Here is an 18,529-nt window from a genome sequence, read left to right on the forward strand (position 1 = left end):
GATTTCATACATACTTAAAGTAAGGAAGTGGAGTAGAAGTGAGAAGTAAATAAGTTAATAAAATGTTTGGAAAATAAGCAGAAGGTTCCCAAACAGCCCCATAGTATGTGTTTATTTACTAAAAATACACGATCTTGAATTTGAAAATCTGTTCAGTTAATAAACAAATCTGAGTCAAGTTTTTGCATGCCTGATCTAACCTCAGTCTGTCAAGTATGGATCTGTTCAAGCTCAACTTACTCGGATAAAATTTACATATATTTATTTTTAATAATGAAATATATATTATAATTAACATAATATTTGCAAATAAAAAATTTCAATCCGTTGTCATTAAAAAAATCGAGACATGTTTTTATACATATTTCAAGATAAATTTAATGATTTAAACATAAAAAATAATCATAAAAATAAATCCTGCAAATCTTGAATCTCTTTTACAATTCGGTCAGAAGATTCGAATCGGCTCAGCTCGTTTCGAGAAAAAGTTAAAACTTTTTCTGGTGGGGCAGAACTAGGCTCGGTTCTGATCGTTTGCTTCCCTGTTGATTGGCATTGTGTGATATCCGGAACATGCAGGGAATCTTCATACTTTGGTGCCAACTCATCCAGAAAATCTCCGTCTATGTCTAGTTCAGAAAATGTATAAGGTTGGCTGCTGCTCCATTCTAAAGCATTCCACCATTCACTCTCTCCATGAATTTCGACCACCTCCTTACTGCACTCTCCCACACAAGGAAGCCTTTTCAACTTTGGGCAATCGTAAATCACAATGCTTTCTAGTTTTGGGCCAATGCTCAAGCCACTAGATATGCTCACCAACTCAGGCAGATACAAAAGCGATAATTTTTTCAAACTGGGGAGAGTTAAGTCTGCATCTACTAAAGTTTTGATTTTGGGGCAATCTTCAACTATTATCTCTTCCAAGTTTACTAGGTCTCCTAGAAGCACCTGGGTAAATATAGTAGTCAAGTTTGGGCACATATGCAGAGCCAATACCTTTAAAGACTGCAAGCAATAGTCAACACCAGGCCCTCTCCAGATTACCTCTAGATTCTTCAGGTAATGAATGGCCAGATACTGCAATGAATGGCAAGTGTCTCCTTTATTAGCTACCTTGTGATTAAAGTCAGTACCATCAAAAATGGTTTGCATCTCATTGCAATCCACCAACAAGCAGAACTTCAGCTCATTTAATTCCTCTAATTTCAAGACAGAGAGCTTCTGAATAGTCCAGTGGCAATCTAGATACAAAGCATTGGCGTATTTCAGTGCTTCAGAAAATGTAGTCATGCTGTCCTTGCCATTGATGAATTTTAGACATTTCTTTAGTTTCAGGAACTCCTCTTCAAGGTTACGTGGTAGACGTGATATGAAACGGTGAGCATGAGGACCAATAATAAAATTAAAGTTTGATAAATTTTGGTATATAGGCAACTCGTCTTTGTTCCACTTGAGTTCCAGGAGTTTCTGAAAAAGCACAGTAGTTGGCAAATACAACTTAAGAGTTTTCAGCTTTCTGAGGTTAGGCAGGTCTTCCATTATTGCTTTTGCTGAAGCATTGAACCATATATCCTGTGGAGCAACATCAACGCTTAGCTCCTCCAACTGAGTGAGCTTTGATAATGTCTTCCTCGGAATTATATTAACCAAATCCTTTCTCTTCCGGCAGCTATCAGCATCACACAAGGAAACCTTTAAACACTTCAATTCAAAGAGCTCCCCGAGTTCCTCTGGCAAACAAACAAGATCAGTTCCTTCCAGATCCAATACCTTAAGATTCCTAAGTGTGCCGATTTCATGTGGTAGCTCCAGCAGAAGTTCACAACATCGCAAATGGAGTTCTTCAAGTTTGATCAGTTTAGAAACCAAGGGTGGCAAAGTTTTAATACTAGTGTTTGACATATCTAGGACTTTAAGGGCCGGCATCTGCTCAAAGACTGAAGGGGGAATATGACTCAAATTAAGGTTTGATTGCAGGTATAACTCTTCAAGACGTGGGAAGCTAATGTTATCTGGAATCTCAGGGAATTTGGATTTGAAATTCGTCATATGGATCACCCTAAGGTTCATTACTGCTACAAATTTCGATTTCATTAATTGATATCCCAAAACATTTTTCATTAGACCAAGTAATTCTGTAATGTCGAACAGAGTACCGTCACGTTCATTAAAGTCTAGCTTCACTTCCATCCTGCGGCACAAAATTGATTTGATCCACATTAGGACGTTGTGCATGAACAATATGTTAGAATATGTAAAAGCCGAGTACAAAACCCGGTTTACAGACAGAAGTGATGTGACAAATTTATTTGCTGGACAATTCAGTTCTCTATTAAGATTGTTGAATTAAACATACAGCTGACCAGTGCCCGCATCTAATTAATTATTAAGATTTTGTTGCAGCCATATAAGCATTGTCACATAAACATGAGTTTCACTTGTGACTTCTTTCTGTAAAACAAAAAAGCGGTACATCCAAGTAAACCTCATCAAATTTAACTTCATAAAAAAGTACCCTTGCTTTGCAAATAATTACAGTGAAACTAAGATAAGTAACATCCTTACAATTAGAAAAAAAATACAAATATCGAGATATCGTTTATATGTTGGTAAATGTATAATTCATTATATCCCAAAAGAGGTTTTTGATATAAGATATACAATTATGACCATAAAAATCAAGAATGCATATCAGAAAATTATTTAATAGAGGGAACCTAAATTATTTTTTAAACTTGATGTCTCTAAAATCTGAATCCATGGACATAAAGAAAGTTAAGTCTGCATGTAAAGAATGTAGACTGGAAGACATATCAAGCAATTTAGCAAATATAGGAAAAGATATCTCAAGCCCATACAGTATTTTGTTTCACTCCACTTCTTCACAATCATTTAAAGAAGTGAAATCAATCAACTTTAAGCCATTTAATGAAAAGTAGTGATATAATAGAAAGTGTTAAGTTACCAGCTTTTCTAAAACGCTAAAACTTCACTGTTTTTAAGAAGACTTATTATGTATATCAATCTTATATCTCAACACATCCCTCACCAGAAAGGTCACCTTTGGACTGACAAGATGGCCTGACAATTGGACCACTATGAGGCAATCTTTAAAATTATAAGCCTTACACTAGAGAATATCGCAGGTAAGAGGGTTTGGACCCAAGTATCTTCCAAAGTGTTAGGAGGGTGGTTTATTATTATTGAATATGTACAATTACAAAACTAATCCAAGCTTTTATATGCCTATATATATATATATATATATATATTTATATACTGTAGGCAAGAAAGATACACAAGCATGGCAATAAAAACAAAGTTCTTTTAATTTTTGACAGTTAGTCAATTAACAGTATCAAACACTCTAGAGATATAATTACTTTCCTGATATCACGAATAACAAGGCAAAGACATTTAAAGGAACTTACGTATCAGCTTGTCTGGAAGTTGATAATCTGTTTATAGAAACTTCACAGGCATGAAACTCAAGTAGGTTTGAGCAACCAGAGAGAGAGAGAGAATTAAGAGATCTCAGCTTCCTTATACTTTCTGGTAGATTTGTCAAACATCTACAATCTCTTAAATCCAGAGAACAGAGACTCTCAGGAAAATCAATGGACTCAGGAATTGCAGCCAAATTTGCACAACCAGAAAGATCCAATACCTTGAGGTTCCCAAGTGCACCAATTTCATGTGGAAGTTCCATAAGATGTTCACAACATTGCAAAACGAGTTTTTCAAGTTTAATCAGTTTGGAAACTGAAGGCGGCAAAACTTTTATACTTGTGTATGACATATCAAGGACTTTTAGGGCTGGCATTCGCTCAAAGAGTGAAGGAAGATGTATCATGTCAAGGTTTGATATCCTGAAAATCAAATTTTCCAGATCAGGGAAACTTAGATTATCTGGAATCTCAGGGAGTTTGGACTTCCTTATAAGCATAACTCTGACATTCCTTATTGCTACAGATTTTGACTTTGGTAATTTATGTTCCAAAACATTTTTCATTAGGCCTGGTAACTCTTCAATGTCAAACAGCCCATAGTTTCCTCCGGGAAAGTCTACCTGTACTTCCATTCTACATAACAAAAAAAGAGTCACAAAAGTTGCTGACAAAACCGGATTTACATTCTGATAAGCATGGCCAGTGGTGATGTATATCTTGTGCTATAGCTATATTACTGAACAAATACTAAAAAACAGCACTCCAATGATGATGAATATCTTGTACTAAAATAAAACAATGCCATCGTTTGTTCTATATTTAGAGCAATACATAGAGTGCAGTATAATTGACACGTAACCAGAAAGTAAAAGAGTGGGAAATGAGTGAAGAAGAGAGGGGGATATTAAGGAGGCACGCGATCATTTATCTCTATATAATAATTATAGAACAAACCATTGTAGATGGTGTCTATTTTAGCATAAAAACTACTTTTTGATGCAAAATTATAGCAATAGCTTCACAGATTTTTGGGTCACCATTGCCCTTTGCCTTCCTATGAGTCATGCAATATCATTGTGTGCACAATTAGAAAAGTGAATTTCGATTATCAAAAAGAAATTCGAACAGTGTAAAAATCTGTAAATAAAGAGAATGAACATGTTAGCTATTTAAGTAGTGTACCACAATGTTTACGGATAACTACATTCAAGGGTATTCAAAGGAACTTACACATCAGCTTGGCTAGCAGTCAGCGCAAACATTCCGGAAGAAATCGGCGGCAAACTTGCCGGCGACAATATCCCCGGAAACTTACCCATTTCTCTCCCCGAAGGACTGGTTTTTTCGATCGCCGCAAGACTTTCCGCCGGAGAAGAGTCCCCGGAAAAGTTGCCGGTGAGTCTTTCGACGACACCCTTGAATTCATTTGCTGTAGTGTGAATGACTTTGGGAGCAACGGCGTAGATGCTGACCGGTTGACGCGTCGCCGGCAGTTTCTTGATTGTGTGAGTTCTTTCGTCGACTTCAAGAGGAAGTGGACGAGGACCTTGGAGTGAACGTTTGATCCGAGACGGCTGTTGCTCGCCGGAAAATTCATCCCATTGGTTCATTTTAAGTATTTATTAGAGAGAAAAGATGCATATATTAATATAATGTACATAGAAATGAATGGATAGCGGTTGATTGGATATTCTGAAAGATCACAAATATCGGGCACCGCAAATTTAAAAAAAAAATTGATATTTTATTTAAAATAAATAGTAGATTAAAAATGAGAATTAACTAAGTTAATAAAATTTTTGAAAAAAGTAGAAGTTCTCGAGAGAGAAGTTAGTATTTTAAACTTCTTAAAATTGATTCTATTTATTTATATAAATAGGTCATGAAAAGCAGGAGTCCAAAAACAGTTTGTGTTTCTAGTTACAGACAGGAGGATTACACGGGTGTGTCAATATTTTTTTATGACGATTTTAAAATAAAAATAGAAATTTGATGACGACTCTATCACTAGGCAGATCATGACGACTTATAAAAAAAACAAAGAAATTTGATGATGACTCTATCACTTGACCAACCGTGATGACTTAAAAAAAAAAAAGATTTGATAATGACTCTATCACTGGGCAGACCGTGGAAAGATGTATTTACGTGGTATAGCATTCTTTATTATTTATTTTGTTCGTGATGGTACAGTGATACTAGATTCATAATTTTTTTGGGTGATCTATGTGTCTGTTCGGTAAAAGCTACTTCTAGTTTTTTCGATAAGAAGTCGGTTTTTACTTTTCTTGATCCGTTTGTGTAAAAAGTAAGAAATTCTTGTAAGAAGTTGATAATGCTAACTTTTGTTTCAGGATTTCTATTTTTTTCCTCAACAATTTAATAACTTACTCCCTCCGTCCCCCTGAGTAGTATACATTGGGGGACGAGGACGCGGCACGGACTTTAATGCTCCTGCAAAGTGTAGTTGTGCAATCTATTTTTAAAAATTTTCTTTTCTGAATTAAAGTTTGAATGTTATATTTTTATACAAAAAAAGAAAATCTCAAAAATAAGTTACGGAACTATATTTTATAAGAGCATTGAAATGCGTGTCGAGCAGTTGAAAAGAAACGTATAGAATTAAATGGGACAGAGGGAGTATAAGTTTTAATTTATTTCTTACTTTTAATTCTCTTCTTTAATTCAAGCAAAAAATACTTTTTTAACCTTACCTAAACCGCCCCATAAATGACAATTGAAACATAATCTGTATTTTTTAGTTTTCTGAGGGAAATATAAAAATCTTAAAAGGAGTATCCAAAATACGGTTGGGCTCATCAATCCACAGATACACAAAAAAATCTAGAATTAATATTTTTCGTTATAAAGAAAAGGATATTTTATGTGGTCCCACCGTACAATTGGTTTCTGCCTATAGTATAATTATATCTTTTTGATGTCGTGAATTTATAGTTTTCCGCATATAATACCCGAATGTTATGCAAAAAGTTATAGAATTGATTTCAGATTGTAAAATCAATTAGATATTTGAAATTTTTGTAAAAAAATATATGAAATAAACTCTTAAATCATATAAACCGCAATCAAGCTAAGCGGGATATAAATTAAATGATCAAAGTTCGGTTATAAAGTTTAAATATATCTCACTTATTTTAACTTAGTTTACATGATTCAAATGTCTATTTCATGTATTTTAATAAAAAAAAATTCAAATATGCAATTTATTTTACAAAGCTCTCTATAAGTTGATATAATAATTATGAGGAGGTATGGAAAAATTTACAAACATTCAAAACTTCTCAATATGTATGAAATTTATGAAAGATTCATCTAAATTGGGATGAAGGGAGTATTAATTACCAGATAAACTTGAATGAGAAAGCAGTGTAAGAAAAATTTATATTATTGTAAGGAATTTGCATTTATTCCTATAAATGTTTCTTTCTCATAAAGTGGTCTATATGAAACTCAAGAGTTGAAAAACTTACCTCATTAATTATGATGGATAATTAATCAAGGGGTAAATAAATTAGGTGAGACGGATGGTCCTCTCTCTCTCTCTCTCTCTCTCTCTATATATATATATATATATATATATATATATATAGGCACTTGCTCAAATGAGAATTTTCTTAAAATGAGAACCATGAGAACTTTTCTAATTTATCAATATCTCATTCATTTGAAGGGCCCCGCTAGGGGCACCTTCACAAAAAATTATATAATTAAGGTCTTCACCTAGCTAGCCGAAAAAAAAATAAAAAAATAAAAAAAAATCACTGATGACGTGGCAGTGGACTTTTTTTTTTGAATTTTTTTTTGAATTTTTTTTTGAATTTTTTTTTTTGACTAGTTAGGGAGAGACTAGTTTTATATACACTTTTTATATTGGGTACCCACTAGTTTGATGTTTAGATTAGTCAAAATATGATAAATTAAGGAAGTTCTCACGGTTCTCATTTTAAGAAGTTCTCACTGGAGTAACCCTCTATATATATATATATATATATATACACACACCTTTTCCATCAAAAGGTTGGACTAATGAAAACCGTAAAGGGTAACACATATTTTGATATATATAGAAAAGAGAGAGAAACGCATGCATCTCTATTGAAGCACCAACATACATGACCTTGTAGCATTCAAGCACTCATCACCATGTCAACAGGTTTGTATTCTACTTATTGTTGTATATATGGTGATAACTTGGATTTTCCTGAAGTCGTGCGAACACTTTCAGATTGAAGTTATTTGTGGTTCACCAAATAATTCAATCGGATAAAGTCAGAAGTTCTGCAAGAAGAGAGAATGTGTTTGGTTGTGTAATTTAAAATAAACCATCTACTTGAAATGATCAGTGCAACATCTATATATAGATGACAACAGATGTGTCTTTTGATAATAGACACATCTTAATCCAAATAGACTTGTCTAATGGAAATAGCCACATCTTATCCCAATAGATGTGTCTAATGTCAATGGACAAATCTAATGCCAATAAACACTTCTTTTCCAATAGATGTATCTAATGCCAATGAACATGCCTCATAAGCACTAATAATCATAATAAACTCGAACAAAGCATACACTTCATACTCTCCTGACTTGTTCGATGTAACATTATGATTACATTGATCAACTAGTTAATTCAATTACACTAAAATATCCAACAATCCTCCCCCATTTTAGCGTAATCCATAACGAACTAAACAAAATCACAACAAATAACAAAGTTATGCATAAATGAAATATCATGACGATTGAATTTCACATTAGTATATTACACATTTCAAATATTCGAATATCAAGGTATCACTATGGATTGAACCTCAACTATTCGTAATGAATACATTAAGATAATATACACATAACTTTACATTCTCAAATGTTCTTACTTGACATTATATTTTACTAGCCTTGTGTCCTAATCCTTCTTAAGCATATCAAAGCCAAGTCCAAGCTTCTTGAAGCTGCTAAACTTCATACTCAAATAGGTAGTTCTTTTATTCTCGCACCTGCATCTGCGAATTTTCAAAAAAAACTATTAAGAAGATAGACTTCAACCTCCTTATCTTGCAGGTCTGATCACATATGTTGGGATGATGCTTTAATGTGTTCCAATCTCTAGATGTTAAGCTTCCACATTGAATTCAGCACCTGGTGTAATCTTAGGTGAGAATTGGGTTTCTCAACATGAGAGACTTTTAAATGGACTTTAATCCCATCCCCACAGCCGACTTGTGCACAAGATCTCTACTCAATCCTTCGGTAAGATGATCGGCTAAATTATGTTGAGTTCTTATAAACTCCACTGATATAACACCGTGAGTGATAAGCTCACGAATCATACTATGTCTAACACCTATGTGTCTAGATGTTCCTTTGAACACTTGTCTATAAGCATTAGACAAGGCGGATTGGCTATCACACCTTATTGATATGGGTGATATAGGTTTTGGCCACAATGGAATTTCATATATTAGATTTCTTAGCCATAAATTCAGATTCCATTGTTGAGTCTGTAATGCAACTCTGTTTCTTTGATGACCAAGAGATAGCACCTCCCCCAAGGAGGAATACCCATCCACTTGTGGAAGAATGATCTTACTCATTGGAAATCCAACTTGCATCTGAATGGCCTTCAATAACCGAAGGAAATCCAGTATACATCAAACCATAATCCATGGTTCCTTTCACGTACTTGAATACTCGGCTTAAGGCTTGCCAATGATGTGAACTTGGTTTGCTAGTATATCTACTAAGCTTTCCAACAGCATAGGCAATATCCGGCCTAGTGCTTATCATGTAATACATAAGACTACCAATAGCCCTTGAGTATTCAAGTTGAGATACTGAAACACCTTTATTTGGTAGGAGTTTTATACTAGGATCAAGAGGAGTGTTAACTGGAGAACAATCCTTAAAATTAAATCTTTTCAAAATCTTCTCAATATAATGAGATTGAGAAATTGAAATACCATTGTTCTCACGCTTGATCCTTATACCAAGAATCACTTCAGCCTCCTTCATGTCTTTCATATCAAAATTAGATGACAAAAACTTCTTGGTATTATCCACTTGATTTTGGCCTGTACCAAAAATCAACATGTCATCCACATATAAACTAATTATAACTCCTTTACTAGAAGAATCAAATTTGCTATATACACACTTGTCTACTTGGTTAATAACATAACCATTAGACAAGACCACTTTATCAAATTTATCGTGCCAATCCTTAGGTGCTTGCTTTAGACCATAAATCGATTTCTTCAATTTACACACCTTGTTCTCACAATCAGGAACAACAAACCCTTCGGGTTGTTTCATATAAATCTCTTCATCTAATTCACCATTCAAGAATGCAGTTTTAACATCCATTTGATTAATGACAAGGTTGTGTATAGCAGCAAGTGCTATTAACAACCTAATAGTTGAAGTCCTAGCAACAGGAGCATAAGTATCAAAATAATCAAATCCTTCCTTTTGTCTAAAACCTTGGATTACCAATCTGGCTTTAAACTTATCTATCGTACCGTCCACCTTTATTTTCCTTTTGAAAATCCATCTGTTTCACAATGCTTTACAGCCAGGGGGCAAGTCACTCAATTCCCATGTATTATTATTCATGATGGAATCCGTTTCATCCTGAATAGCTTCCTTCCAAAATGCAACATCTCTCGATGTCATAGCTTCGGTAAAAGTTTTTGGATCCTCCTAAATAATAAAACAATATTGGTATTGATGTTTAATTTCATCTCTAGAACCCTCAACTAGATAAAGATGAAAATCATCTCCAAAAGACTTTGCTTTTCTAGCTCTAGTGCTTCTCCTTGGTTCAGACGGTTGATGAACATCTTCAGTAGAAACTGAGTTCCTACTTGAAGAATATTGAAGCATGTCCCTCGATCTAGGTATAGATGTAAATCTGTTTTCATCAAAGATAGCATCTCTTGACTCGATAATTGAGTTTACGGGCACATATTCATTAGATTCTAACACATAGAATCTATATGCGATGGAATGCTCAGCATAACCAACAAAGATACAATCTATTCCTCGTTCACCTAAGTTTCTTCTTTTGGGTTCAATGAGTCTTACAACTGCTCTACATCCCCAAACTCTCAGAAAACTCAATTTTGGTGACTCTTTATACCAAAGTTCATAAGGGGTAATTTTATTCCTCTTACTAGGAATTCGATTCAATAAATAACAGGTTGTCAACATAGCCTCGCCCCAGAAACCCTAACTCAAACCCTAGTAGGACAACAAGGAATTAACCATTATGTAGATCATAATACTCACCTCCTCTATCAGTACGTAGATTTTTAATCAAGGTACCATGATGATGTAGCTCTACTTCTTTTTTATATATTTTAAAGGAGTCAAGAGCTTCATCTTTCGCATGCAACAAATATACATAACAATATCTAGAAGCATCATCAATAAAAGTAACAACATACTATTTATTTCCTAATGATGATGTAGAATGAAAATCACACAAATCACTGTGTATCAAATCTAATACATCAGACACCCTATTAGCAACTTTAAAGGGCTTTCTAGTTATCTTTGTTAACATGCATGTTTTACATTTTTCATTGTTTAAATCAATAGCACGTATGAGGCTCATTTTAGACATATCTTTTATTCTTTTATAATGTACATGTCCTAGTCTAGCATGCCATAATTCTGATTTATTCAAATTTAGGCTAGTACTAGTAGAAGCCATGCAAGAAGATTCATCATTAAATGGAGTATTTACATTCAACATAAACATGCCATTACATAAGTAACCAAAGCCAACAAAAGTGCCATGTTTTGACAAGATATACTTGTCACTTTCATAAACTTGCTTATATCCACAATTATTTAATATAACACCAGACAGGAGATTCTTTCGAATCCCAGGAACATACAACACATTATTTAATAATATACATTTTCCAGAAGTAAACACTAGATTGACATTTCTTAGTCCTTTGATTGGTTCAGTTGCAACATTTCCCATCTTTAAGATAGATCCATCTTCGATTGGTTGAAAGTCTGTGTATCAACAAAGATCTTTACATACATGACTTGTTGCTCCAGAATCAATCCACCAAGCAACATTATCATCCTGCATATAAAATGCCTCAGATATTGATGATACATAATTCTGACCAGAATTATAATTTTTTATTAAAATCTGACCTTGTTGATTTTCTGGATCCTTGGATCCACTTGGACAAGCATTAAGCCTTTCTTGCTTACTTTTACCAACCCGACAATCCTTCTTGAAATGTCCATGTTTGCTACACTTCCAACATGAAATCTTAGGCCCTTTATTAGAAGAGTTGTTGTTGTTTCCTTTGAATTTCCGCTTATCACCCTTGCTGATTTTAGGATTCTTATAAGATCCACCATCTTCAACCATATTCACAGAAGAATTACCGACTTGGTTCTTGCCCTTAGGATTATTCTCATTTTCTTGAGTCCTCAAAGCCTCTTCAATTCGGAAGTGACTTCCAAGTTCAACCAATGTCATATCTTCTTTATTATGTTTCAAGGTGTGTTTAAAATCCTTCCATGATGACGGTAGTTTGTCTATAACACCATAAACTGAGATAGATTCATCCATCTTCAGATTGTGTTGAACAAAGTGTCCCAGAATCCTTAACAATTCGTTGTATTGTTCCATCACCAGTCTAGAATCGACCATTTTATAGTTCATAAAGTTACTGACAAGAAACTTCTTACTAGAAGCATCTTCTGCCATGTACTTGGATTCAAGAGAATCCCACAATTCTTTCGCCGACTCAACATTTTGATATACATCGAAGAGGGAATCAGATATACCATTTAGGATGTGACGGCGACATATGTAGTCATCGTTTTCCCATTTGCAGCGTTGCCTCTTTTGTTCAATAGTTTCATTCTCAATCTCTTCATGCATGGGAGTACTTAGAACATACACAACCTTTAGCGTGGTCAACAAAAAATGCATCTTCTTTTGCCATCTTCGAAAGTCTTGACCCTCAACCTTGTCCAATTTTGCAAACTTTCTTGTCATGTCTTTTGCAGATTCTCCGTTCGTCATCTTCAAAATAGAATAACTTCAATCTTTTTTGTATATATGGTGATAACTTGGATTTTCCTGAAGTCGTGCGAACACTTTCAGATTGAAGTTATTTGTGGTTCACCAAATAATCCAATCGGATAAAGTGAGAAATTCTGCAAGAAGAGAGAATGTGTTTTGTTTTGTATTTCAAAATGAACCATCTACTTGAAATGATCAATGCAACATCAATATATAGATGTCAACAGATGTGTCTTTTGATAATAGACACATCTTAATCCAAATAGACTTGTTTAATGGCAATAGCCACATCTTATCCCAAAAGATGTGTCTAATGCCAATGGACAAATCTAATGCCAATAGACACTTTTTTTCCAATAGATGTGTCTAATGCCAATGAACATGCCTCATAAGCACTAATAATCATAATAAACTCGAACAAAGCATACACTCCATACTCTCTTGACTTGTTTGATGTAACATTATGATTACATTGATCAACTAGTTAATTCAATTACACTAAAATATCCAACACTTATTTGTGATGATCATATAGTTCAAGATCCGTGGATTCCTGTACGTTAGTGTTTCCGTCGGCGTTCTCTTAGTTATCTTACATGTGGCATCAGAGCCAACGGTTACAGAACGTGTGATTATTCCTATCCATATAAGTAGAATCCATACATGATAGTAATGATATTTTTCTGGACTTATAATTATCATCATTTAGCATTCATCTGATTATTATGTGTTTGCTATATATGATATGTATTGAACATCCTATTGCCTGGAGATATTATGTTGACTCCAGATTAAGATTGTAATCTCACATGGCAATATTTGGTTATTATGTTTTGTTGAACCTTATGGATTATTTTGAGTGTCACTCACAAGTGTACCTGGAATATTAAACTAATGAACATATTTAAGTACTACCCACAATAGTATTTCAGTTTTAATCTTATGGAAGGATTTAAGTACTACCCACAAGAGTATTTAAGTTTTAATCTTATGGAAGGATTTGAGAACTACCCACAGGATTGCTCAAAATCCTTAAATTGAGATTTGTTTTATGTGTTACCTTAAGATTTGGTTCTTGTATCTCTTTGCAGTCAGTACACCTTCGGCTCTTAATTCTTACGCTACATCTATTGTTAAGCTCAATGGAACCAACTACTCAAAATGGAAAGAGCAAGTTGAGTTCTTATTGGGAGTTCTTGAATTGGACATGGCTCTCCTAAGAGATAAACCAAGTCCACTTACTGAATCAAGCACTCCCGAAGAGAAAAAAGTTCCATGATGATTGGGAAAGATCCAATAGATTGAGCACGATGTTTATGCGGATGGTGGTTGACATTAACATTAAGTCATCACTTCCTACCACTGATATGTTGGGTTTCGGGGCAACAAACGCAGCGGATAATCGACGTAAAATCAAAAATTCCGAAACCCTAACTTGAGGATCCATCTATAAAGTACGGCTGATCATGGAGATACGAAGTAATACCTTGTTGAAGCTTTACGTTAGCGAAAGATGGAGGTCCGGAACGAGCAATCACCACGCAGCCCTCGGTCTAAGGATCGCGTCTCTAATCAGTCCACACGAACGTCTGATCGCCAAAGATCACCGGAGCCGGTACTAGCCGAATGCAGCCTCTCTCTCTCTCTCTAGCCTCTCCTGATCTGGAGCTGCTAGGGTTTTTTAATAAAACGATTTTTGACACTTAACCCTAAAACAATACATCATTATGTATTTATAGGGAAGAGAGATAGATGGGCCAAACCCTAATCGGATTTGGGCTTCTCCAAACCTAATCCGATTTTGGTTTTAATATTAAATTCGAAATTCTAATGACTTAATTAAGACGGGCTCAATTAAATAATTTATTTCGAATTAATCATTTAATTTAAATTCAGAATTTAAATTAAAACTCCTTTGAACGTTCAAAGTGTGTGACCCTTTAGGTTATTATTACGTTGGCAATAATTTTAATATCCAATAATAAAATTATAAACAATGAGCGGCATCTAGTAATACATCATTGCTACCCAAGTAATAATAATAATTGGTGATTCAATTAAACCTTTTGTGAATAATGTACAATGTAATATAATCCCTTTAACCTTATATTATAGATCAGACTCAAGGCATGTATTGTGTCATCCTCTTCATCGTCTAATCCGAATTTCCTTGATCAATGAGTAGACTATTAAACAAATCAATATTTGAGCACGGCCATGCATTTTATAGTCTCACTCAATCAAGAGGCCAATAATATCACTCCTAAAATAGGAGGGTTAAATCCTTTCTAGATCATTCATATTTCTCATACGATTCATAATATACCCAATGTACATTTCATCATCACCCGGTCAAAGGTAACTTTTAGTGCAACCAAAGTATATTAATTCTCATATAGAAATATAATGATATCAAGTCAGAGGATCATTACATCATTATCACAGTGAGAATTTCCAATGACACTTATTAACATGTAAAATCTCACGGTGGGTCATTCCAGTGCCATGTGTCGATACATGCACTTATGTTCTTGACTTTAGCATCACTATACCTATGATCAATGAGATGTGATCATCAGTCAACAAACATACTAGTCTTAATGCATCATTATTGTCCCTTAACAATAATACTCGACTAGGGACATTTAGGAATATGATATTATTCTCATAATCTCATTTCTAAGTCACGTACTTAGAGATATAGAATTACATATAATATTCCAAGGACATTTATTATGCTTTCAATTTATATTACGCAGTAAATAAAGACACAATAAATATTTATTCAATAATCAATATAACATAATCCATAAATGTCTACGATAGAACACAATAGTATTGTCTCTAGGACACCAATACTAACATGATAATGCTAAGGAATACTTAAAGAATATTGAGGAAAGGTTCAAGACAGCAGATAAATCCCTTACGGTGAAGCTGATGACGGATCTTGTAACCATGAAGTTTGATGGTTCTCGCACCATGAATGCTCATGTCATTGAAATGATCAACCTTGCTACCAAACTTAAGAATTTCGGATTCGCGATGGATGATGCTTTCCTTGTCCAATTTATTCTGACTACTTTTCCTCCACAATATGAACCATTCAAGATTCATTACAACACTATTACGGAAAAGTGGAGTTTCAATGAATTGACTAATAAATTGGTTCAGGAGGAATCTAGGCAAGGATCACAAGGTATTAAGGCAGCTCATTTCATTCGGGAAAAAGAACAATAAAAGAACACCATTTAAGTCTAATGAGTCTGATCAACCATTAAAGAAGAAAAGGAAGGATAATGTTTGTAAATTCTGTAAGAAGCCTGGACATTTCCAGGTGGATTGCAGTATACGTAAGGTCTGGTTCGAAAATAAATGTAACCCAATGGGTTTTGTGAGTTACTTAGAATCAAAGCTAATTGATGTACCTTCCTCTACTTGGTGGATAGACACCGGTGCTAATGTTCATGTTTCGAATTCCATGCAGGGATTCAGTACGATGCAAATTACAAATCGAAGTGATCATGATTTTATTTTTATAGGAAATAAAGACGAAGCTCCGGTGAAAGCTATTCGAACTTATCATCTTATTTTATGTAGTGATTATGTGTTGGACTTGTGTCAAACACTTTATGTACCTTCTATTTCCCGTAATCTTAATTCTGTATGTGCACTTGATAAGGCTGGATATTCATTTGAGTTTGGCAATGGAAATTTCAGCTTGTTTAAAAATTCTAGTTGTATTGGTTCTGGAATTTCGATTGATGGTTTTTACAAGCTAGAACTTAAAACTCCAAATGTTGAAATAAATTTTACCCTGCATGATAAAGAAACAAAGCCTAAGTAATCCAAAGATGACACTTACTTCGTGTGGCATAAAAGGCTGGGACATATATATAGTGAAAGAATCAAACGATTGATTAAGGATGGTATTCTTCCACAAAAGGATTTTCATAATGTTCCAGCATGTGTTGATTGTATAAAGAGAAAAACAACAAAGAACACAAAGAAAGGAGCCACAAGAAGTACCCAGCTTCTTGAAATAGTACATACAGATATTTGCGGACCTTTTGATGTTCCGACTTTTAGAGGAGAGATGTATTTCAAAACATTTATTGACGATTATTCACGCTATTGTTATGTCTTTCTATTACATGAAAAATCTCAATCGGTGGATGCTGTACAAATGTTCAAAACTGAGGCAGAAAGACAAACAAAAGAAAAGGTGAAAATCAGTAGGTTGGTTAGAGGTGGTGAATTCTATAGACAGTATGATGAAACAGGGAAACACCCTGGACCTTTTGCTAAATTTTTCCAGAAGCTTGGTATTATTGCTCAGTACACAATGCCTGGTTCTTCATGGCAGATGATGTAGCTGAAAGAAGGAATCGTACATATGTGGAGATGGTTAGATCCATGATGAGTCACGCTAATTTGCCAATGTTCTTGTGGATGGAAGCCTTACGTACAACCGTTTATATCTTAAATAGGGTTCCAAGTAAAGCGGTTCCAAATACACCTTTTGAACTGTGGAAAGGATGGAACCCTAGTTTAAGACATCTCCAAATTTGGGGTTGTCCGGCTGAGGCTATAATATACAATCACAAGAAAAGAAATTGAATTTTAGAACAGTGAGTGGATACTTTATAGGATATCCGAAAAATACAAAAGGATATCGAATTTACTGTCCTAACCATAGTACGAGAATAGTTGAAACGGGTAATGCAAATTTCTATGAGAATAATGAGACCAGTACGTGGGAGCATAAAGCAAAATGATGTGATCATTCAAGAAGTAAGGGTAACGGTTCTACTACCTATTATTTCGAAAGATGTTGGGAATACCTCTAGGAACGAACAAGAGAACACTGAGGAAATCCCAATGAATGATCAGCTCCCTGATGAGGTTCTCACAAATGAAAATAATACCAGAAATTCATCAGAAACAACATTGAGGAGATCTCAGAGACAAAGGAGATCGGCCATTTCGAATGATTTCTACTTTATCTCATAGAAGCTAATGATAATAAGGATCCGGTTTCTTATGCTCAAGGCATTAAAGGCCCTGATTCTGACAAATGGGTTGATGCCATGAAAGATGAATTAAAATCCATGAGTGATAATCAAGTCTTGGAAATTGTACAACTCCCGCTAGGTCATAAAGCAATTAGTTGTAAATGGGTATACAAAACCAAACGTGATTCTAAAGGCGATGTTAAACGATGTAAAGCTCGACTTGTGTTCAAAGTTTATAATCAGACAGAGGGCATCGAGTATTTCGAGACTTTTTCTCCAGTTTCCAGAAAAGATTCTTTTAGGATCATCATGGCATTAGTAGCTCATTATGATCTCGAGTTGCATCAAATGGATGTCAAAACCGCGTTCCTGAATGGAGACTTGGAGGAAGAAATATATATGTGTTAACCCGAAGGCTTCATAATTGAAGGGCAAGAGCATATGGTCTGCAAACTTAGGAAATCAATATATGGACTAAGGCAAGCTTCCAGAGATTAGTATTTAAAATTTCATGAAACCATTATAAATTTCGGTTTCACTGAAAATGTTGTTGATACCTGCATATATCTTAAATTCAGTGGGAGAAAATCCATATTTTTGATTCTATATGTTGATGACATACTATTGGCTTGTAGTGACCTTGGTTTGTTGCGAGAAACTAAATATTATCTCTCAAAGAACTTTGAAATGAAATATATGAGGGAGGCTTCCTATGTTCTAGGCATAGAGATTTTTCGTGTTAGAACACAAGGAATTTTGGGCTTGTCTCAGAAGGTTTCAGAGTGACCCAGGGATCGCTCATTGGAAAGCTGCAAAGAAAGTTATGAGATACCTAAAGGAAACCAAAACACATGCTTACGTACAGAAAATCAAATCATCAACAGATAATTGGTTATGCTGATTTGGATTTTGCCGGATGTCCTGATACTAGGCTCTGCAGTCTTGGATATACATTTCTTTTATGTGGAGGTGTCGTT

At 34.6% G+C, this 18,529-nt stretch overlaps 1 protein-coding gene across 1 annotated transcript; it reads right to left on the reverse strand.

Annotated features, from left to right (window-relative positions):
* Nucleotides 1–310: 310 nt before the first annotated feature.
* Nucleotides 311–5,116, reverse strand: LOC108205510 (disease resistance protein RPV1). The gene is made up of 3 exons (XM_017375503.2): nucleotides 4,683–5,116; nucleotides 3,435–4,085; nucleotides 311–2,194 (listed from the first exon to the last, which is right to left on the reverse strand). The coding sequence occupies exons 1-3, from the start codon at nucleotides 5,060–5,062 to the stop codon at nucleotides 403–405; spliced, it is 2,823 nt and encodes a 940-aa protein (XP_017230992.1). The 5' UTR covers nucleotides 5,063–5,116; the 3' UTR covers nucleotides 311–402.
* Nucleotides 5,117–18,529: the final 13,413 nt, after the last annotated feature.

This window comes from Daucus carota, chromosome 1, assembly GCF_001625215.2.
Source record: "Daucus carota subsp. sativus chromosome 1, DH1 v3.0, whole genome shotgun sequence".
Taxonomy (NCBI): domain Eukaryota; kingdom Viridiplantae; phylum Streptophyta; class Magnoliopsida; order Apiales; family Apiaceae; genus Daucus; species Daucus carota.

What these genes read in the sequence shown, in the direction of transcription:
- LOC108205510 (XM_017375503.2), bottom strand. Translation starts at nt 5,062, where the DNA reads ATGAACCAATGGGATGAATTTTCCGGCGAGCAACAGCCGTCTCGGATC. An exon ending in ACTGCTAGCCAAGCTGATGT is followed by an intron (nt 4,086 to 4,682) that starts GTAAGTTCCTTT and finishes TTTGTTATGTAG; the next exon opens with AATGGAAGTACAGGTAGACT. An exon ending in ACTTCCAGACAAGCTGATAC is followed by an intron (nt 2,195 to 3,434) that starts GTAAGTTCCTTT and finishes TTTGTGCCGCAG; the next exon opens with GATGGAAGTGAAGCTAGACT.